Source organism: Salmo salar, chromosome ssa20 (assembly GCF_905237065.1).
Source record: "Salmo salar chromosome ssa20, Ssal_v3.1, whole genome shotgun sequence".
NCBI classification, from domain to species: Eukaryota; Metazoa; Chordata; class Actinopteri; order Salmoniformes; family Salmonidae; genus Salmo; species Salmo salar.
Window position 1 is genome coordinate 48,809,114 of NC_059461.1, and position 22,696 is coordinate 48,831,809.

At 45.5% G+C, this 22,696-nt stretch overlaps 1 protein-coding gene and 1 non-coding gene across 5 annotated transcripts; one reads left to right on the forward strand and one right to left on the reverse strand.

Moving 5' to 3' along the window:
- Positions 1-2,002: 2,002 nt before the first annotated feature.
- LOC123729251 (reticulon-2) lies at positions 2,003-18,063 on the forward strand. Of its 4 annotated transcripts, none has more exons than XM_045703534.1 (10): positions 2,003-2,137; positions 3,294-3,347; positions 3,947-4,483; positions 4,925-5,137; positions 12,819-13,026; positions 13,740-13,878; positions 16,420-16,489; positions 16,783-16,829; positions 16,949-17,007; positions 17,243-18,063. In XM_045703534.1, the coding sequence occupies exons 1-10, from the start codon at positions 2,080-2,082 to the stop codon at positions 17,316-17,318; spliced, it is 1,461 nt and encodes a 486-aa protein (XP_045559490.1). In that variant the 5' UTR covers positions 2,003-2,079; the 3' UTR covers positions 17,319-18,063. The 4 variants fall into 4 exon arrangements, with proteins under 4 accessions (XP_045559490.1, XP_045559491.1, XP_045559492.1 ...); XM_045703535.1 differs by having other exon boundaries at positions 4,928-5,137; XM_045703536.1 differs by lacking the exons at positions 2,003-2,137; positions 3,294-3,347; positions 3,947-4,483; positions 4,925-5,137 and adding an exon at positions 8,362-8,508.
- trnav-uac (transfer RNA valine (anticodon UAC)) lies at positions 11,546-11,617 on the reverse strand. Its single transcript has one exon. It is a non-coding gene; the product is annotated as a tRNA-Val (tRNA).
- Positions 18,064-22,696: the final 4,633 nt, after the last annotated feature.

Sequence of the window (22,696 nt, forward strand, 5' to 3'; positions counted from 1 at the left end):
CATGGCAGATGTGTTGTTGCCTACCCTTACCACCTGGGGGTGGCCCATCAGGAAGTCCAGGATCCAGTTGCAGAGGGAGGTGTTTAGTCCCAGGGTCCTTAGCTTAGTGATGACCTTAGTGGGCACTTTGGTGTTGAACGCTGAGCTGTAGTCAATGAATAGCATTCTCACATAGGTGTTCATTTTGTCCAGGTGGGAAAGGGCAGTGTGGAATGCGATTGAGGTTGTGTCTTGTGTGAGACGGTATGGGAATTGGAGTCGGTCTAGGGTTTCCGGGATGATGGTGTTGATGTGAGCCATAACCAGCCTTTCAAAGCACTTCATGGCTCTCCATTTAGGCAGGTTACCTTCACTTTCTTGGGCACAGGGACTATGGTTGTCTGCTTGAAACATGTAGGTATTACAGACTCGGTCAGGGAGAGGTTGAAAATGTCAGTGAAGACACTTGCTAGTTGGTCCGCGTATGCTCTGAGTACATGTCCTGGTAATCCGCCTGGCCCTGCAGCCTTGTGAATGTTGACCTGTTAAAAGGTCTTGCTCACATCGGCTACGGAGAGCGTGATCACACAGTCGTCCGGAACAGCTGGTGCTCTCATGCATGTTTCAGTGTTGCTTGCCTCGTAGTGAGCATTAAAGGCATTTAGCCCTTCTGGTAGGCTCGCGTCACTGGGCAGCTCAAGGCTTGGTTTTCCTTTGTAGATGAAGGGTAGGAGACAGGTTAAAGAAAGATTTTTAAGCCTTGAGACAATTGAGACATGGATTGTGTATATGTGCCATTCAAAGGGTGAATGGGCAAGACAAAATATTCAAGTGCTTTTGAATGGGGTATGGTAGTAGGTGCCAGGCGCACAGGTTTGAGTGTATCAAGATATGCAATACTGCTGGGTTTTTCACACTCAACAGTTCCCCTTGTGTTTCAAGAATGGTCCACCACCTAAAGGACATCCAGCCAACTTGACACAACTGTGGGCAGCTTTGGAGTCAACATAGGCCAGCATCCCTGTGGAACGCTTTCAACACCTTGTAGTCCATACCCTGACGAATTGAGTCTGTACTGAGGGCAAAAGAGGGTACAACTCAATATTAGGAAGGTGCTGCTATGTGTTGTACACTCAGTGTATTGCACCTGCCAGAAAGTGCACTTTATAGCTTCATTAAATGTGTGTTTTTTGAATGGAGAAAATTTCTATATTGCATGTAATTTCCCCCTTATATGTTGTCCAAGTCTGAACAGTCAGGATGATTTAGCTGACACATCATGTGACTACTCATTTGCAGAAGTAGCTTCAGGCAGCACACCAGGGCTACAACGAGCTGGGTTACAGTATGTGCTGCTGCTGCTACGGCTGCTTACTGCTGCCAGGCAATCTACAAATGCACCCTTCTGCTTTAGCTAGCAGTTTCACACATGGTGGTTATTCAAAACACCCAGTAAGACATACTGTCTGTCTGTGTGTGGGGGGGGGGGTGCAAAAAGACATATATTTGTAATGAGCTCTATGTTCCCCTTTGTCATGTGTATGCAACAAGGCCATGCCCACTATCACTACCACTACCAATCATCTTGGACCCCAGGAAGAGTAGCTGCTGCGTTGGCAGCAGCTATCGGGGATCCCTAATAAATACAAAATACAAAGCCCCGTAAAATGCAGACAGATATACTCCACTTGGCTGGATGGACACACTAATGATTAGTCATGAATGGAAGGAGGGAAACACACACACACACACACACACACACACACACACACACACACACACACACACAAACTCTTTCTCTGGCTCTGCCCTGCCTGTGCTGCTCCCCTGCCGTCATAGTGATGTGAGAGCAGGAGAGGGAGGGGAAAAAAGAGAGAGCAGGAGAAGGAGGTAGGGAGGGGCCTGTGCGTCAGAGAAGGAAGGGGAGGGTGCATGGAGGGAGAGCCAGAGAGAGAAACAGCAGTGCTGCATCGGTGGAACAAGGAAGGGAGGGAGGGAGGGAGGTGGAAGAGGGAGAGAGCAGCGAGAGAGAGAGAGAGAGAGAGAGAGAGAGAGAGAGAGCGAGAGATCCAGAGGAAGAGAGGGGGGCTTCCAGACTGGATGGGCCCAACAGTGCCTAGATGGAGCATGGGCCAGGTTCTAGGATTCTCCCACTGCAGTGAGTGTGTCGGCTTCTGTCTGTCTGTCTGTCTGTCTGTCTGTCTGTCTGTCTGTCTGTCTGTCTGTCTGTCTGTCTGTCTGTCTGTCTGTCTGTCTGTCTGTCTGTCTGTCTGTCTGTCTGTCTGTCTGTCTGTCTGTCTGTCTGTCTGTCTGTCTGTCTTTCGCATCCCTATATATCTGTACAGCATCTGTAATAGCCATATGCGTGGCCATCGATCTCCCCTCTCTTTCTCTCGCTCCCTCCCTTGATAAACACATGGTTGAACGGATGGATTGATGCAGTGCTGTAGCAGACGCACCTTTTTCTTTTCCTTTGTAGAGACCTATTGCAGATGTGTGTGTGTGTGTGTGTGTGTGTGTGTGTGTGTGTGTGTGTGTGTGTGTGTGTGTGTGTGTGTGTGTGTGTGTGTGTGTGTGTGTGTATGCAGGTGTTTTCATTTTAGCCAGAGCTTCTTTCACAGTTACCAGCTGCTTGATTTATTGGATGATCTGAGGCGGCAGGCTAGCTAATGTAGTTAAGGCCTCACCCCTGCCTGCTCTGCCAGGGCTGGTCTGTACTGTAGGAGAGGGAACATAGTTAGCTGTTAGCATAGCGTATACAAACACCAATGAAATTGCTTTTAAAGACTGGGTAATGGCTTAGAAAAAGGCTACTCAAATACCTGGATTCGAGCCATGGATTCTCCTAAAAAATACAAACGCAACCGTTTTATTTCTTCTCTCAATCTCATCTCAATGTATTGAGATACTATAGAAACGCATTTACATGATTGGAAGTACGTAATCTGTCTGAGAATAGGCTATGTGTGGTAATGCTTTTGTGCACAATGTAATGCATTTGAATGGGATACAATGCTTTATATTGAGAGGAAAACGTATCTCGATAGTGTCTGCTCTCTAGCCTTACATGCAAATAGGCCTTGGTTAAAAGTTGCAGACATAGAAATAGAAGGAAGACAGGAGTTGTAGACATAGACGGTATAGAAGTGTCTCCAGTTTCACATAGAATGGCCAAATGGCAGTCCTTAATCAGTTGTTTTTTTGAGATACAAATTGTCTGTTTTGTAATGTACATTTCACAACTGTGGTTATGATAGTTCCCTAGCCAATGGTGATAGACATGTCTCTGATTAATCTTGTTCTTTTTCTTCCAGAGGAATATGGTTCTGTCTCCTCCACACCTGATTCAACACCTCCCTGCACTGAAGGTAACATCACACAATGCATACATACGGTACAGGTTTAGAAATGGACTACGTGAATGATTGGACTTTGTATGTGAGAATCATAATAGGAAAAAAAATTATATTATGACATGTCTACAAAGTCTCCAGGTGTAACCTGAAGTTGATTGTGCCCATTTGTTTGCTTGAATGCTTTTGTAGCCTTTCGGAATAATGAGATCTGGAAAGTTTACTCCCATCAAAAGTGTTTTGCACCTTTTGGATGTTGCCCTTTCATTCAGACAAAGCATGTTGTGCTTTATTGGGCGTTCAACTCAGCGCTCAAAAACATCAGAGGATATGTAGATGAGAGAGCAACGTCAAACGGCTTCTCTGTAGACATTAACGTCACAGAACATGTGATATGTTTATGGAATAATATTGTGTACTTCTATAGCTTTCTCCTTGGATTAAAGTTTTCACTGTAGTTTATAGCTAACTCTATAGCTTTTCTGTAATGAAAGCCTACACAATTTTCAACATATAACATTGACACAGGACAGAATAACAAATATAAAAATAAAAAAATTCTTAAATCAATATAGGTTTTACTTTAAGGCTTTTCCTGTGCCTGTTCTCTCCAGGTGGGAATGAGGAGTCTGAGCTGTACGACCTGCAGACGGCCAGGGAGTGGTCTGACGAAGAAGACGGGGGTCCAGAGGATGATGACGGTGGAGCTTCATCCCCCTCCATTTGGGGGACCCCGAGACAGAACTCCTTCGAGCCCACCTTCTCCTACATCGCCATAGCCGAGGCAGAGGCAGGCGGAGCCTCACGACATCATCGTGACTCATCATCAGGGAGCCGGCGGAGGGGCGGGGCCAGGGGAGGCCGCACCTCCCTGATCCGCACAGACACCGTGGAATCGCTCCTCCCCCTGGACTCCCCCGACGTGGAGTGGGACCCCCACACCTTCCTCACCCTAGAGGATGAGGATGAGGAGGAGAGGGAGAGGGAGGAAAGGGAGAGGGACGTCCACAGACAGACTGTGACAGTCCAGGCCTCTCTCCTAGATACTGAGATTGATCCTCAAGAGAGGGACACAGAGACCCAGAGAGAGGAGACGGAGCCCCTGGAGCCCCTGGAGCACCAGCACTACATTCCCTCTGACAGCCACCAGGGTGAGCCCACTATGGGGCAGTGGGGATGGGGTGGGGCTATCTAGATGAGTGGGTAGATGGGATCAGGGTAGATATACCTGCATGGAGCTACATTTACAAAAGCAGGAGATACTGCATCTTTTCATGCTTTCTAGACCCTGAAATCACACTGTGGGTGAGCATATTGCTCCAGGGTAAATGGGTGTAACCTCCATGTTTTAAAATGGGAAGTGTGTCCCATTTGATAGTACATAACTGTGACAGGCTTACGCACAACACAACTGAGTTGAGCTAATAATGCGTGCGTGCGTGCGTGTGTGTGTGTGACCACAGATGAAGTCAGGTAAATAATGACGTCATCAGATGAATGACATTTCCAGTTGATCTAATGCGACCTGCCTGTAGACTAACTTGATGCAGGGCGATGACATCGTCACAATTACCTTGTGTCCTGTTTCTCAGCAGCGTCACCGCCCCCTGAGGCTGAGTCCCTCGTAACCACGGAAACCACCGTCCCACTGCTCACGGCTGTGCGACCAAGAGGCAGCCTCACCGATGACGTGTCATCCACTTCCTCCACCTCCATTGGTCGAAACACTCAGGAAGAGCTGGTTAGCGAACAGTGGTTTTCAGCGCTCAACCTATCAGGCCCTACGATATGCACCCACATAGCAGGTAACGTTTGTAGCACATCTTGTCTATGTTTACGTGACTTTCCTATCTTGGATCTACCTTTGCATCTACCATCCCCTTGCCCGACTCATTCTATTTGACTTCTACTACATTATCTTACGTCCGATAGCGCGTCTGTACTGATAGTTCACGGCAATGCGGTCGTGTTAGAATGACGCCATCTGTCGGAAGACAATTACCCCTACCCTGTTACCTCCCTCTCATTTCTGTCCTTGATATGTTGCTGAGAGCACAAAGCCTTCCTCAATCAATCCTTTTCAAACGATAATGAAAATAAAGTAGATACACATTTCCCTCTCAGTGCCTGAGTAACATAGACCCTGGAATATATTTCGCTGTGAGCCCTGTGTGTCCCATTGTGTCCCCATGGCAAAATTCCCTTGGGATTCCAAGGGGTAATGGGCTAATTCCACCAAAAATCATTCCTGCTCTGTCTGTATGTGTCTGCTCGGACCTACACGCTAACACCCTAATCTTTCCGTATCCCTTGGATCACTGTACACATGATAAAGAGAATGTGAGACAGGGCAGTGAAGGAAAGAGGGGGGGAGAGAGAGAGAGAGACCAAGTGTGAGACATTAAATCTATCTTCTCTGGCCTCCATGGTCGATATGGATGACTCTTCAAGGGGGATGCCATTCAATATGGACCTCCGCCATATCCTCCAATCTTATTATAGTGGGTGGACTGGGGGGTGGCTGGCCCGGTGGCTGGTTGGGCTGGGTGTACTGTACTGTCCACCCCCCTCACACTGACCCTGGGTGATTAATGGCTGGTCAAGCTGTTGACAGGCTTTAAGGGTTTCTAGATATCATGTAAAGCGAACCATCTGGTTTCTGTATCAGAATGGGGCTGAATATGTCAGAACACATTTGACTCCCCATGTTTATTGTGAGGTTAGACTAGCTGGTTACAGGTTAGACTACCGCTATGCATATCTGAATATATATATGAGGTTATTTGAGAAAACATGCCATCTAGAACCTAAAAGGGTTATTTGGCTGTCATAATAGGAGTTCCCTTTGAAGAAGCCTTTTTGGTTCCATGTAGAACCCGTTTGGGTTCCACGTAGAACCATTTCCACAGAGGGTTCTACCTGAAACCAAAAAGGGTTCTCATATGGGGACAGCTGAAGAACTCTTTTTTCTAAGAGTTTGTACCTACTGGTAGGACGGTACTGTCTTCATCTCACAATAATGTGTTTTTACTTCTATACCTGCTCCTTTGTTAGCTGTTGTTGGTTCTGACTCTGCTTACATAAGTGTGTTATGTAATTCTCTGTCTGTGTCCATGTCCATGTGTGTTGTTTCTCTGAATGGGTGTGTGTGTCATCGTTGTCTGTGGTTTTGTCTCTTTGCTATCCACTATGGCTATCTACAGTAGCTCACAAAAGTGAGTACACCCCTCACATTTTTGTAAATATTTGAGTATATCTTTTCATGTGACAACACTGAAGAAATAACACTTTGCTACAATGTAAAGTAGTGAGTGTACAGCTTGTTTAACAGTGTAAATTTGCTGTCCCTCAAAATAACTCAACACACAGCCATTAATGTCTAAACCGCTGGCAACAAAAGTGAGTACACCCCTAAGTGAAAATATCCAAATTGGGTGTGTCAATATTTTGTGTGGCCACCATCATTTTCCAGCACTGCCTTAACCCTCTTGGGCATGGAGTTCACCAGAGCTTCACAGGTTGCCACTGGAGTCCTCTTCCACTCCTCCATGACGACATCACGGAGCTGGTGGATGTTAGAGAACTTGCACTCCTCCACCTTCCGTTTGAGGATGCCCCACAGATGCTCAATAGGGTTTAGGTCTGGAGACATGCTTGGCCAGTCCATCACCTTTACCCTCAGCTTCTTTAGCAAGGCAGTGGTCGTCTTGGAGGTGTGTTTGGGGTCGTTATCATGTTGGAATACTGCCCTGCGGCCCAGTCTCCGAAGGGAGGGGATCATGCTCTGCTTCAGTATGTCACAGTACATGTTGGCATTCATGGTTCCCTCAATGAACTGTAGCTCCCCAGTGCCGGCAGCACTCATGCAGCCCCAGACCATGACACTCGCACCACCATGCTTGACTGTAGGCAAGACACACTTGTCTTTGTACTCCTCACCTGGTTGCCGCCACACACGCTTGACACCATCTGAACCAAATAAGTTTATCATGGTCTCATCAGACCACAGGACATGGTTCCAGTAATCAATGTCCTTAGTCTGTTTGTCTTCAGCAAACTGTTTGCGGGCTTTCTTGTGCATCATCTTTAGAAGAGGCTTCCTTCTGGGACGACAGCCATGCAGACCAATTTGATGCAGTGTGCGGCGTATGGTCTGAGCACTGACAGGCTGACCCCCCAACCCTTCAACCTCTGCAGCAATGCTGGCAGCACTCATACGTCTATTTCCCAAAGACAACCTCTGGATATGACGCTGAGCACGTGCACACAACTTCTTTGGTCGACCATGGCGAGGCCTGTTCTGAGTGGAACCTGTCCTGTTAAACCGCTGTATGGTCTTGGCCACCGTGCTGCAGCTCAGTGTCAGGGTCTTGGCAATCTTCTTATAGCCCAGGCCATCTTTATGTAGAGCAACAATTCTTTCTTTCAGATCCTCAGAGAGTTCTTTGCCATGAGGTGCCATGTTGAACTTCCAGTGACCAGTCAGTATGAGGGAGTGTGAGAGCGATGACACCAAATTTAACACACCTGCTCCCCATTCACACCTGAGACCTTGTAACACTAACGAGTCACATGACACCTGGGAGGGAAAATGGCTAATTGGGCCCAATTTTGACATTTTCACTTAGGGGTGTACTCACTTTTGTTGCCAGCGGTTTAGACATTAATGGCTGTGTGTTGAGTTATTTTGAGGGACAGCAAATTTACACTGTTATACAAGCTGTACACTCACTACTTTACATTGTAGCAAAGTCTCATTTCTTCAGTGTTGTCACATGAAAAGATAAACTCAAATATTTACAAAAATGTGAGGGGTGTACTCACTTTTGTGAGATACTGTATGTGTATACTAACGCGTGTGTCTCAAGGTTTGTCTCTGTCTCGGGTCAATATACAGTATATGCATGTACTACATGTGTGAATAAGTGAATATATTTGGCATCTATCTTATCTCTGTATCTATCTGTCTATCTACGTTGTAGTCTACATGAGTCTTGAAAAGGGCGGGCCCTATTGGGCTGATTATTTTGGACTGAAAAGTCTCTGTACTGCTGACGGGGCAGGGGAGGCCAAAAACAGCTCAGCGTGGCAGGGAGAGAGCAGGGGGACTGAGAGAGAGACAAACAGAGAGAAGGGGGGATCGCCTGAGCAGCAACCAAAATGGCCAACATTAACGGTAAGACCCTGGGCTCAGAGAGACAAGAGGGAGATATTATGAGACGGTGTCAGTCGGCACACTGAGATCTATCAGTGAATTGACTAGGCGGGGAGGCAGGTGACCTATTCAATGGGCAAAGCAGTGTCTCGTTTCAGACATCGGCAAGATCAGGGCACAGTTAGAGTTACAGTACCTGTCGTCCTCAGCCGTCGGGGCGTTTCCACATGTAGGGACTGACCCCGTCTATCCAGTGTAGAGCCGTGCATTTAGTGACCGTGGCTTTGGAGAGGAGTCTGAACGTCAGGAGACCAGCTACAGCCGAGGGTCTTTGGGGAGATTTTTACCACTCACCGACCAGGAGTGTTTAAGACCGTTCCAACTTTGCAGAGGTGTGTGTGTCTGCCTGCTTATTGATGGGATTGTTTCAGGCGGGTTAAGAGTGTTTTTAGATGGTGGCGACTAGGGTTTTGACGATACCAGTATCGCAATATTTTTTCCATGGCAAAAAAATTTAACTCTTTGCTCCTTTAAAAACCTGCTCATCCTGGCCTTAGTGGTGACCATCCAGAGTTGTGTTATAGCTTGTTACAGCATGTTGGGACCATATATGTGATTATTTGTGTGTATGTAAGAGGCTAGTAGTGTGATGAGCTGGTCTGTGCCCCATCTGACAGGGTTACCTCTTTGGGCAGCAGGGTTGGCAGTAGGGTTGGCAGAGCCAAGGTGTTTCACAGGGCTACTCTGGGACTTCCTGCCTGCCCTGTAGTGTTAAAATGGCTGGGTGGTGGTTTTGGTTGTGGTGGTAAATAGGTCAGGCTGTGAATTGGTTGACTGGTGATTTTATTATGTTGTAGTAATGATTGAGTCAGTCAGTCAGTCAGTCAGTTAGTTCAGTCTGAGCAGTGCTGCATTGTATTTCCTCATGGTGTAAGAGTATGCTGAACTTGGCATAGATAGAGAAGTTTCTCTAAGATTATGGCAAATACAGCTTTCAATTTGGTCTGTGTGTGTGTGTGTGTGTGTGTGTGTGTGTGTGTGTGTGTGTGTGTGTGTGTGTGTGTGTGTGTGTGTGTGTGTGTGTGTGTGTGTGTGTGTGTGTGTGTGTGTGCGTGTGTGTGACTCCCCCCTTCCCACTTCATATTGTCTGTACTATTCTCAGAGAGTTCATTATATCACTATATTAACATTAACCAATATAGTCGTGGCTTAGTATAGAGTCAATCTATTGGACTGTCACATGAGGGGTTTGTTTTGCCCCGGCGTTAGTATAACTTGCTGTGGTATGTCTTCCATTTCTTAGTGCCCTTAGTCTGTGCATTTAACAGTGTTACCGTGTGCTGGTCAATGTTGCAAAGTGCCAACACATCAGAGAGCTGTATGCTACTGTACTGTAGTTCCACCTGTTGGGACAATGGGCAGGTAGGTCTCTGTGTAGGGAGGTCTCTGTGTAGGTAGGTCTCTGTGTAGGTAGGTCTCTGTGTAGGTAGGTCTCTGTGTAGGTAGGTCTCTGTGTAGGGAGGTCTCTGTGTAGGGAGGTCTCTGTGTAGGTAGGTCTCTGCGTAGGGAGGTTTCTGCGTAGGTAGGTCTCTGTGTAGGTAGGTCTCTGTGTAGTGAGGTCTTTGTGTGGACGTCTATGGGGAGGTGGGGGGGGGTCTGCTGTTGAGGAAGTGGGGAATGTTTCATAAACCTCAGGCTTGGTTTTAACAAACCAAAATGACTGCTGTACATAGGAGATATTCAGTAATGCAGTGTTGGAAGCACTATCTGTCAAAAATAAAAAATTGTAACAGTTTTAACTAGGCTGGCTGGGTGTTTGTCTGTGTGGAAACGGAGAGGAGGCAGCACGGACTCTCTTTTATGTGCGTCAGGTAGCCTAGCAGTTAAGAGCGTTGGGCCAGTAACTGAAAGGTTGCTGGTTCAAATCCCAGAGCTGACCAGGTGAAAAATCTGTTGATGTACCCTTGAGCAAGGCACTTAACCCTAATTGCTCCTGTAAGTCACTCTGGATAAGAGCTTCTGCTAAATGACTTACATTCTAAAAAATGACTGGTTGTTGACAGGCACTGGGGGCTTTGGACGGATGGCTCAGGGATGACATAATAACGGGACACAGGGTGACCCGCTGATGGACTCCCAGGACAGCTCAAGGCAGGACGCTCACCTTATGGGGAGGGGGAGGACATTATCGTAAATCTCCCGACAATAAAGAATGCCCTGTCACATACGCCCATGTGAAATATATTCCCCTGCCCCAGAAACAGTTTGAAGCTTTGACGTCATGGCTCTTTTAAGACAGACACTGCAGAAAGGGAGAGATTGGTAGTATCAGGACAGATTCGATTGCAGAGAGGGCAGCTGATGCCTCTCTGGTTGTTGTTTTGAAAAACATACCAGCATACTTGCCCCAGCAGACCTTTACATCTGCTATTGACTGCAAGTCTTTATGGGCTGTTATGGTGTCTCTGCCCTTGGACTTTGGTACAGTGAGGGGAGAAGGGGCTCCTGCTCAGGAGTATAGTTTATATAAGCTAGATAAGCCTCTTCTACTTGCAGGGTAGGGAAAGCTCCTGGGTATTTCACCCCGTCTATCAGTAGGGTGGAGCCCTCTGTCTCTGAGAGGGTGGCTTGGTGCTGAACATTCTATGGATTGGTCAAAGCAGAGAAGTTTCAAGTTTTATTAGTCGTACGTATGGCATACGCATGGTATACATCGTCCAATGAAATGCTTACTTGCAGGTTCCTTCCAGACAATGCAAACAACAATGAGAAATAATAAAATATAAGAATACAAACAGAGTAAATGGCAGTAGAATACAATAAACATATTAGCATAAGTATAATACTGGAAGGCAAAATGTATAATGCAACATTTATATGTGTATTGCTTAAGAGGGGATGGGGGCAAGTATATACAACAGGAGTCTGGTAGCAGCGGTTGTGATGTGTGTGTAGCATTTACATTTGACATTTTAGTCATTTAGCAGACACTCTTATCCAGAGCGACTTACAGTAGTGAATGCATACATTTCATACATTAGATATTTTTTTCGTACTACTCCCCCATGGGAATCGAACCCACAACCCTGGCGTTGTAAACACCATGCTCTACCAACTGAGCCACACGGGACTGTGTGTGTGTGTGTGTGTGTGTGTGTGTGTGTGTGTGTGTGTGTGTGTGTGTGTGTGTGTGTGTGTGTGTGTGTGTGTGTGTGTGTGTGTGTGTGTGTGTGTGTGTGTGTGTGTGTGTGTGTGTGTGTGTGTGTGTGTGTGTGTGTGTGTGTGTGTGTGTGTGTGTGTGTGTGTGTGTGTGTGTGTGTGTGTGTGTGTGTGTGTGTGTGTGTGTGTGTGTGTGTGTGTGTGTGTGTGTGTGTGTGTGTGTGTGTACCGGAGGCTTTGAGGGTATTAATGCTGGTCAGGTATATCAGTGCACTCTATTTGAATTCCCAGGCTCACTCATATACTGATAGCCATGGAGTAAGGACCACATGTCTTTGTCACTACAGTTTACCACCTCCGAGTTCAGCTTCATTACACTGTGCTATCAGTGTGTTGGCTGTAATTACTCTGTTGGTTGGCCGCTACTGCTACTTATTCCATGGAGGGATCAGGCCAGGGGAGCCTCCATTTTGGCTCTGAGAGGGCCCAGTCGCAGTGGCTCCAGTTGCTGGGTGACTGATCGAGGGAGACGGACAGGGTGCAGAAAAGGGGTGGAAGCGGGCTTGAAGATTGTCAGCAGGTGCTCTCCGAGGCAACATTTAAATTCAGGGTTCCTGCTCCCTCCTCTCCTCTTTTCTTTCCTCTTCTCTCTCCTTTCATCTATAGAGTGCGCAGGCTATATTAAGCCCAGGCTAGGCTTGACATCTCCCCCTGCTCTATGTTTTCTCTCTGCCTGGTGATCACTGTCCCTCTGCGCTGCCTCCGCACAGCTGAAAGGCCTTCTGGCCCACTGAGCACTGAAGAGTCAAAGACAAACAGGGACTGACTGGCTGGTGATGCTGTGGGGTTTTTGTAAAAGGCACATAGGCAGGAACAGTGAGGAGGAGAGACTCTTGCAGCTCTGACTGTCCCTGCTGCCGTTGGCAACCAACTAAAAAAATCTGAGGAAGTGTCAGATGCATGGGCTTGTCCCCTCCCCCATCCTGCTTCAATGAAGACCATGTTGGCTTCCACTCTGTTTCTCATTGGTTTATACTTGAAGTGAACATGTAGACAATGCATCTAACTTTCTTCTTTTCCCACCTTTTCTCCCTCTTGTCAATTCCCCTCTCCATCCCTCTTACCGTCTATCCTTCTCTGGCTCCTCTGCTCTCTCCTCCTCCTCTCCTCAGTGATGGACCTGATCTACTGGAAGGACACAGAGCGTACAGGCATGGTATTCACAGGGCTGGTGGTGGGTTTGCTGTCCTTGTTCCAGCTCAGCATCATCACAATCATCTCCACCATCTCCCTGGGCGCCCTGTGCTTCACCGTCTCAGTCAGCCTCTACTATAAAATCCTGCACGTGCTCAACATGGGAGACGGAGTGCCCCCCTTCAAGTGAGTGGCTGGCCACCTGGCATGAGATGGGATAGAATGGGGATGGGGAAGTGTTCCTATTACACCTGGAGGGGGTTCTCCTCTCTCAATGCAATCATGTTCTCTCCTCTCCATTCTCTCTGTCAGTCCTCTCCTCTGCTCTTTTAAAAACATTTCCTCTTTTCTCCTTTATTATTGTCTTCTTCCGCTCGTCTTCCCCTCTTCTTTTCCTATTTCTTCTCGCCTTTCCTCTCCTATTTCCTCTCATCCCCCACTCCCTTCCACTCTTGTTTATCTCCTCTCTTCTCTAATAACATTGTGGGAGTGGCATTCAGGAATAGGTTCTTAATTGGCTGGATTCCCTCACCTCCCAAAATAAATCATGCCTGGGATCACAGTCCAGTGGGCTTGTCTTTAAAAAAACGGCAGTGTGTTTTTAATGTTTTTTTTTTTATAGGTTAACCACTGCTGTTTGACAAACTAGTTGATAGACGTCATCCATCATGATCTGAAAGGACATTTCTATTTGAATATCTGTGCTGATGGAAATCATTGAGGCGTAAGACGACAAACTGTGTTCTGCGTCAGGACCCTCGTGGCGACAATCGCTCATTTTCTAACCAACACTGCCTCTTTCCTCCTTCCCACTGGTCCTGAACTCTATCTCCCTCTCTTTCTCCATCACTCCCCCTCTATCACTCTCCTTTTCTACCCCGCTCTCTTTCTGTCCTTAGGGCGTATCTGGATCTGGACATTAGTTTCAGTGGGGAGCTGGCTGACCAATACATGCAGAAGACCATCGTTGCAGTCGTCTCTGCTGCTAACTCACTCAAGAATCTCTTCCTGGTTGGAAGCCTCTTCGACTCTCTCAAGGTGAGACTGCCTAGGTGTTGGATCTCGTCGATCTTCGTCTAGAAAGGGCCAGAATCTGGCAGTACCTTTTTTTAATATGCTCTCCTTCAAGAGCTCCTCTCAAGTCTCATTCATTCACTTAAAACTTCTTCATGGTTGGTGGGTCCCCTCTGGGACAGTTGAGCTAACGCGGGCTGATGCGGTTAGCATGAGGTTGTAAGTAACAATAACAGAAATGCAATGGTTCATTTGATAAGTCTAAACCTTTGCACATACACTGTTCCCATCTAGTGGCCAAAATCTAAATTGCACCTGGGCTGGAATAATACATTATGGCCTTTCTCTTGCATTTCTAAGATGATTGTACCAGATATTTTACCAGATCTATTTTGTTATATTCTCCTACATTCCTTTCACATTTCCACAAACTTCAAAGTGTTTCCTTTCAAATGGTACCAATAATATGCATATCCTTGCTTCAGGGCCTGCGCTATAGGCAGTTAGATTTGGGTATGTCATTTTAGGCGAAAATTGAAGAAAAGGGGCCGATCCTTATTAAGGTTCAAATAACTTTTTACACAAGGAAGCTCTTCAGAATGGCATAGACCTTTTGTCCCTCAAAACATGCCCTTTCTCTCTCTGCCTCTCTCTCTCTCTCTCTTTTCATCTCCTTCCCTTCTCCTCCTTGTCTCTTGAACCCCGTCCATGACCCTGTTTACAGGAGGCCATCTTGTCATTGTGGATTTACTTCAACTACTACATCTAGCTGTCTGGGCTCGACTCTCTTTCCTTAGAGCAGACATCCCTCCCTCCTCTTTCTCTATCCATATTTTTCTCTTCCTCTGCTCTGTACTGGCATCAGCCTGCCTCCCCGTTCACTGGAGATGACGACGTTGTCATGCCCACCGTCGTCAAATGACAAATGATGACTGTGTTTCCTAACAAGACCACTATCAAAGACCGCTGCTGTCATACCCACAACTCACTGTGGTTCATATGATTGTGATAATCATGTACATATAGTCCCGCTGCTTTAAGCGTTCCCTTGTTTTTGTTCGCATCGGAGTGTGATGCAAGCAAACTGGCAGCAAACACAATTGCAAGTTTGTAGAACGTTGGGATTTTATTGAATTGGTATCGGGGACGATGCGTCACATCGTAAGGGTAACAATAAGAAAGCAGTACAACTGTATCGTCCCCTTGCCAGTATACCTGAGAGCTCTTAAAGCATTGCAATGGTGTCCTTTTTTATGGAGGCTAAAACAACATAGTACTCAAGCAAAGGTTACTTTTAACAGTTTGCCAAAGGTTCTCGTCCTTTCCCTCTCCCCATCCTATGTATGTGTTTCATACAGAACATGTATGACATTTCTCTGTGTGTATTTCAGTTACACTCTAGGTCAGTCCTGACATATTGATGAAGCATGTTCCCTTGTCATGGTCATACAATATGTACGGCAAACTTCGACCAATAATTCAATAAAGTTCAATTCTAATCTGAATCTCAATTCGTTATCAAATGATAAAACGTTTCTGCTAGAAACCTTCCTTTTAGACTTCGTTCATTTTCTCTCCAGTTTACCGGGACAGTAGAAGGAAAACATTGGCACATTAAATCAACAACAGTCATGTGGCTCGCACCATAATGCTTTAGGGTTAAATGTAAATTTACAGCAGGAGTACTTAGTGTGACTTATCAGAGTTAGTGAGAGCCAGAGTGACTGTACCACGTAGCCTTAAGCCTGAGCCCCAGAAGCCGAAGAGCCCCTTGGTAAGAACCCTGACCTGGCCGGTATGTGACATGGGACACAGGTGGCTGTTAACCCAGTTACAGGGGGGTACGAGAGGAGTTTCGTCTTCTCTGAGAGGGGGGTGTCCCGTTTCAGGATGGGGGTAAGGGCCCAACCCACTGAGCTATATTACACCAACTCCACAAGGGTTATGGTGGATGACCTGGGAAATATGTACTCATTCATTTGTCAGGGACCATGTGCAATTTTGACATATGATGCGTGCATTCATTGACATTTTACATTTGAGTCATTTAGCAGACGCGCCTATCCAGAGAGACTTACAGTTAGTGCATTCATTTTAAGATAGCTAGATGGGACAACCACATTTCACAGTCCTAGTAAGTAAATGTTTCCTCAATTAGGTAGCTATCAGGAAAGTCAGAGCTAGTAAGGAGGGGGGAAAATTCAAGTGTGACTGTTAGATCACGAAAGGTTTTGGGGGGGGGGTGCGGGGGGGGGGTTGCTGTGGGATTATTTCAAATACTCTTTGCAACACATTTGCCACAAGCTTATGCATTCTAAGTCTTTGGCAGTCCTGTACCACTCAGTTGGTAGAGCATGGCGCTTGAATCGTCAGGGTAGTGGGTTCCATTCCCGGGGCCACCTGTACTTCAAATGTATGCATGCATGACTGTAAGTTGCTATGGATAAAATCGTTTGCTAAATATATTTATATTTTGATGGAATTTGCAATGCTTATTGCCGAGAGTACATTTACATTGTGCATTGTGTATGTGGAGCTCACTGTGTTTCCTCCCGTTCTTTTCAGCTCCTGGCTCTGATTTACCTGTTGACCTTCCTGGGAGACCTGTGTAATGGCCTTACTGTGCTCATCATGGGTGAGAATCACAGACACAGTTAGAATCACTATTCGAATAACTTTATTGAATTGCCATTCAATAATCATGATGGCCATTTGTCCTGTAGAGACTGATACCATTGGTTGATGCATGCTGACATTGTCGAATATTGTACTTTGAGTATTTCAGTTGAAGACGGTGCTTATATTGTTTTATCAACAGCCTTTTGATTTGAATGAAAAGGCATGCCATGTTGTTAGTCTGAAGAAGCTATTTACTCAATCAGAAAGCTTAACACATGCCATCTCCTCCCTTTCTGTCTTCTTCTCCAGGTGTGATCGCTCTATTCTCTCTACCGCTGTTCTACAGGCAGCACCAGGTAAAATCTCACTCACGCTGTTGACAACTGCTCTCCTGATTTATTCAATGAAAGAAGGTACTTCTGTCAATTGTTCAAATGAAATGTGTTTCTCACCAATACCTCTTTTGATGTTCCAGGCAAAAGTGGATGGCTTCTTTGCAGGAATTCAGGCAAACGTTGACAACGTCAAGGACATGTGAGTATGGCGCCATCTTTCGGCACAACGGTGGCATGCAACATTCCTCTTTCCTTCCTGTAGTTTTCCATTGCAGCTCTGCAGACCCTGAACTGATTTCTGAATCACTGTGACATTTACTCAATTTGTAATGGCTGGTAGTATTGGAGAGATGGTATGGAAAAAGCCTATAACCTTTTATCAAATGACCAATGTAAATGAGATCATGTGATATTGACCCCTCTCTATAATACAGTCTCCACAGAATTGCCCAAGGGGGTGGCCCCACCCCTGACACAACCCCTGGCGGTGCCAAGCCCAAAACACAATGAAGAGTCATGGCGGACAGGAGAGGAGGATGAGGAGCAGAGAAGAGGAGGAGTTACAGGCTGTCACTCAGATGTCTTACTCAGCATTCTGTTCTCAGAGCTCCAGAAGGTGGAGCTTCTGAGATTGGGGGGGGGTTGTGTACGGAGTCATGGGGTTGGGACATCATGATACTGTATACTGTATGGTGGGATAGGGTAGGTTGCTAGTGGGTGAGGATGAGGGAACGGGAGTGATATCTGGACGGGAGTTGTTGCTGTTTCGAAGGAAGGTTTAAGATACAGCTCGTGATTGTTGGTACAGCGTTAAATGACCTACATGGGTGATTGTGGCTTGAATGATACAGACAGTGGCAGTCCAGTAAAGTAATAAGACTGATTGGAACCTCGAACACTAGGAGACCTGTGTGTTCCTTATTGACAGCTGTATATCTGAACAGAGGGAAGTAAAAACTTCAGAATAGAGTCCAGCGGGACTGGAGTTCACCAGGAGCTAGGACAGGGTCAGTCCCGGGTCAGAGGTTAGAGTTCACCTAACTAGAGTTCATCATTATTAATGGCAGCCTAACACTTGGAATCAGGATGTGTGTGTGGTAGAGTGTGTATGTGTGTGTGAGGGAATGATGGCACTTTTGTGCTCATGACGAGTGTGTAAGTGTGTGTGTGTACACAGTATGTGTGAGTTGATATGCAGCTTGCTGATCTGAACCTGTTACCTGAGAGCTATTAAAACCACAATTTGTTCTTTTCATTTCAAATGTTGTGTTTCTTTTTGCCCACATAATCATCCCCACGTCTGAGATTTGTATTCAACGACGTTGAACGTCTTCCATTCTCATTTCACCAGTCTATACAACCAGTCAGGTTTCTAAAATGAACCCCACCTTCAACTGTAGTATGCAACAGCACAGTCAGAACCAGGCCTCTAAATGCCTTTTCTGAATGAATGAATGATAGAAAATGTACACAAAGATTGAGGTAAAATGAATTTGGGTAATACATTACTGAGTATTGAAGGTTATACCAGATCTCTGATGATGGAGTATTGAAACAATTATATGAATCTCCTTCATCGCAGAGGCGCACACATGTTCTTCTGGTCATGCATCAGAAGTATTTATGCAAAGGAGTTTAAAAAATAAAAGGGTAGGTGGATAATCTGAAGACCTACGAAGGGGGTAGTATTACCCAAACATTGAACCTCCATCACCCACACAGAGGGTACCTCTGGCCTAACATCTCGTGGACAGATGCACGCAACATAGGATGGTATCATAGAGTCTGTCAACAGACTGTGGGATGCAACGACTAACGAGGAACTTTGTGTGGAGATTTTTTCATCACTGATAATTTGGACAAATCAAGATTTCACAGGTCTTTGTATCTTTCAAATTTTGGAAGGGGAGGGGACATTTGGCCCATGCTTGAGCTGAGAGTTTCCGTTTAGGGGTGTGGAGACTTCGCTAGTCTCAGTATATTTTCTATGAAACTCAGCAAAAAAAGAAACGTCCCTTTTTCAGAACCCTGTCTTTCAAAGATCATTCGTAAAAATCCAAATAACTTCACAGATCATCATTGTAAAGGGTTTAAACACTGTTTCCCATGCTTGTTCAATGAACCATAAACAATAAATGAACATGCACCTGTGGAACGGTCGTTAAGACACTAACAGCTTACAGACGGTAGGCAATTAACGTCACAGTTATGAAAACTTAGGACACTAAAGAGGCCTTTCTACTGACTCTGAAAAACACCAAAAGAAAGATGCCCAGGGTCCCTGCTCATCTGCGTGAACGTGCCTTAGGCATGCTGCAAGGAGGCATGAGGACTGCAGATGTGGCCAGGGCAATAAATTGCAATGTCCGTACTGTGAGACGCCTAAGACAGCGCTACAGGGAGACAGGACAGAGCTGATCATCCTCGCAGTGGCAGACCACTGGTGTAACAGGTGTAACAACACCTGCACAGGACCGGTACATCCGAACATCACACCTGCGGTACAGGTACAGGATGGCAACAACTGCCCGAGTTACACCAGGAACGCACAATCCCTCCATCAGTGCTCAGACTGTCCGCAATAGGCTGAGAGAGGCTGGACTGAGGGCTTGTAGGCCTGTTGTAAGGCAGGTCCTCACAAGACATCACCGGCAACAATGTCGCCTATGGGCACAAACCCACCGTCGCCGGACCAGACAGGACTGGCAAAAAGTGCTCGTGGTTTTGTCTCATCAGGGGTGATGGTCGGATTCGCGTTTATCGTCGAAGGAATGAGCTTTACACCGAGGCCTGTACTCTGGAGCGGGATCGATTTGGAGGTGGAGGGTCCGTCATGGTCTGGGACGGTGTATCACAGCAGCATCGGACTGAGCTTGTTGCCATTGCAGGCAATCTCAACGCTATGCGTTACAGGGAAGACATCCTCCTCCCTCATGTGGTACCCTTCCTGCAGGCTCATCCTGACATGACCCTCCAGCATGACAATGCCACCAGCCATACTGCTCGTTCTGTGCATGATTTCCTGCAAGACAGGAATGTCAGTGTTCTGCCATGGCCAGTGAAGAGCCCGGATCTCAATCCCATTGAGCACGTCTGGGACCTGTTGGATCGGAGGGTGAGGGCTAGGGCCATTCCCCCCGGAAATGTCTGGGAACTTGCAGGTGCCTTGGTGGAAGAGTGGGGTAACATCTCACAGCAAGAACTGGCAAATCTGGTGCAGTCCATGAGGAGGAGATGCACTGCAGCACTTAATGCAGCTGGTGGCCACACCAGATACTGACTGTTACTTTTGATTTTGATTCTCCCTTTTTTCAGAGACACATTCCATTTCTGTTAGTCACATGTCTGTGGAACTTGTTCAGTTTATGTCTCAGTTGTTGAATCTTGTTATATTCATACAAATATTTACACATTAAGTTTGCTGAAAATAATCGCAGTTGACAGTGAGAGGCCTTTTCTTTTTTTGCTGACTTTATATCTCCCCCAAGAACCTAATTGAGCATCTAGCACAATTTACGTGAGATATTAGTTCTGGGTTTCCGAGATTACGTCTAGCCTTACAGGGTGTTTGGGAGCAATGAATCAATAGGTGCCCTTCTAAGAACAGTTGCATTAGTGCGTGAACTGAATGACTTTGCTTGGCTACCCAAACTCCTTGCTCCGGGCCAAACACTACGCCACTACCACGGATCTTAGTTCCTTCTCCGTAATGAGTACCTCCCCGACAATTTTTAGAACGTAAACACATTCTAACCATTCTGATTGGTCCCAGAAACCGATGGGTTGGGCCAGAGCCAGAACACACGTGGGTAAAGCGGCGTTTGGAAAATGTGTCATTGACTTTGATACTGGGGTTCGAAACGATCCAATCGCTGATGACTTTGTTTTGTACAACACCCCTTGTTTTGACGTCACCACAAACGACATAAACGATGGCAGTCTCAGACTGAAGTATGTAGCGAACATAGAGCAGCAGAACAATTCAGTTTGAGTCATTAGGGAATGAATTACTAGCTAGATAACTGCTTCTAGACACCTTCTGTAACAAGCCATTCATGTTGGACTAAAACCAATACTTTTTTCGAGTCATTTCACAATAATGTAAAATATTTCAGAATATGCTGCCACTGAAATGCCCAACTCTTTACATCTATTACTTTAAGGTCCTCACCACAGCTTGGCAGTGTGCTTTAGTCGTGCACTAAACCTGTCAAGTTTTTTTATGGGTAAATTTTCTTCTGCCTTATAATTATTGTATGTTCTGACTCTGTGTGCCATAAAGTTGGACTTGTATGTTAAGAGTTAGAATTAACTTTATCCCAGGACATGATTTAGATGTGGCTGTTCACCTACAATTGACATCGCCCTAACCTTCTATAGTATGTTGCACTGATCTCACTACACAGTCCTAGGGATGCCTGATGGCCCATAGACCTGAACACTTGGTAGATGGTGAATTGGAGGATGAGAGGTGAGATGGATTATGGTTCACAGGAAGACTTTATTAACTAATCCCTTAGAAGAGGCAAGGACAGGAGAGCAAGTCTTAACAAACCTCAAATTAAATGTCATTACTTGTATTATACATAGACCGACATTAATTATTTTGTATTATCGAAAATCAAATGGGTACCCAAACGTTTAATCTTGCAATAAGATATTAAACACAAAGTCTTGACAAATAAATCAACATTTTGACGAGTCTAGTGTTTGATTCGTTTACGTGTTTCCCACCACATGTGTGTGTGTGTGTGTGTGTGTGTGTGTGTGTGTGTGAAAGAAAGAAAGAAAGAAAGAAAGAAAGAAAGAAAGAAAGAAAGAAAGAAAGAAAGAAAGAAAGAAAGAAAGAAAGAAAGAAAGAAAGAAAGAAAGCGATAAGACTCCGAGTTTTTAATATAAACGTTTTTAAGCTAAACTAAAAGAAAAAGAGGGAGCGTTATCGTTGCCATTTGATGACTAGCTTTTTACCACAGGGAGGCGACAAAAGCCAATCCATGTACTGCAACAGTAATACCGTGTCACAGATTAATAGTGAAGGTGTCACTCCATTTTGATTTTGAATACGACATTTACACTTGATCGACTGTGACTCTGCAGAACTTAATATGCAAATATCCGCGAGGCTGAGATATCTTTAGAATTGGTGATGGTAAAAATAACCAGAAATGACGGAATTGACTGGAAATGCAGTACTGCCTGCTCAGGCCTCAAATATAGTGCAGTAGGCTCCATAATGTATGGGCCGAGAGCAAACTCAACCATGACCCTCACTGGCGTTTCAGTTTGTGCATTACTAAAAGGTCGGCACGTGACAGTAGGAAATTGGGTCATTTAAACTGGTTTACCTTGACAAGTCTCAACATGCCCTTACCTCAAACTAGGCGTTAACGGTTTGTAGGCATATTGGCTCTGTCTTTTTGTTTAATCTGTTCTCACTGTAGGACGTCAAAATAATATTGCATCAGCCTAAATCTGTTATAGGTGTGCCACAATTCACTTTCAAACCAGCTGCTTGACAAAACCAATTAATGTGAACAGTTGAAGGGTTGGGACTCATTTTTTGTATAATTATGTTTTGTGTTACTGGCCTTCATTTTAAATAGTTAGTAGGTAAATTTCCAAAGGGGAAATGAGTGTCAAAGTCCTCCAAAAGTTGCCTTTCAAGTTTTTCCCTTCCTCCCCACAAAAAAAAAAAAACATTTTAATTTTTAGAATTTTTGTTGTTGGACATAAGACTGTAAAATCACCAGGAAATCAGCTCAAAGTTATTTTAATTTACAATATCTGTTTCCAAGTATTCCCACGCATAAATAGATAGGCATATGTGATCATATCCCATTGTAATCAAGATTTGAAATAATTGTGTTTTCGTCAAATCTGTTTTTGTC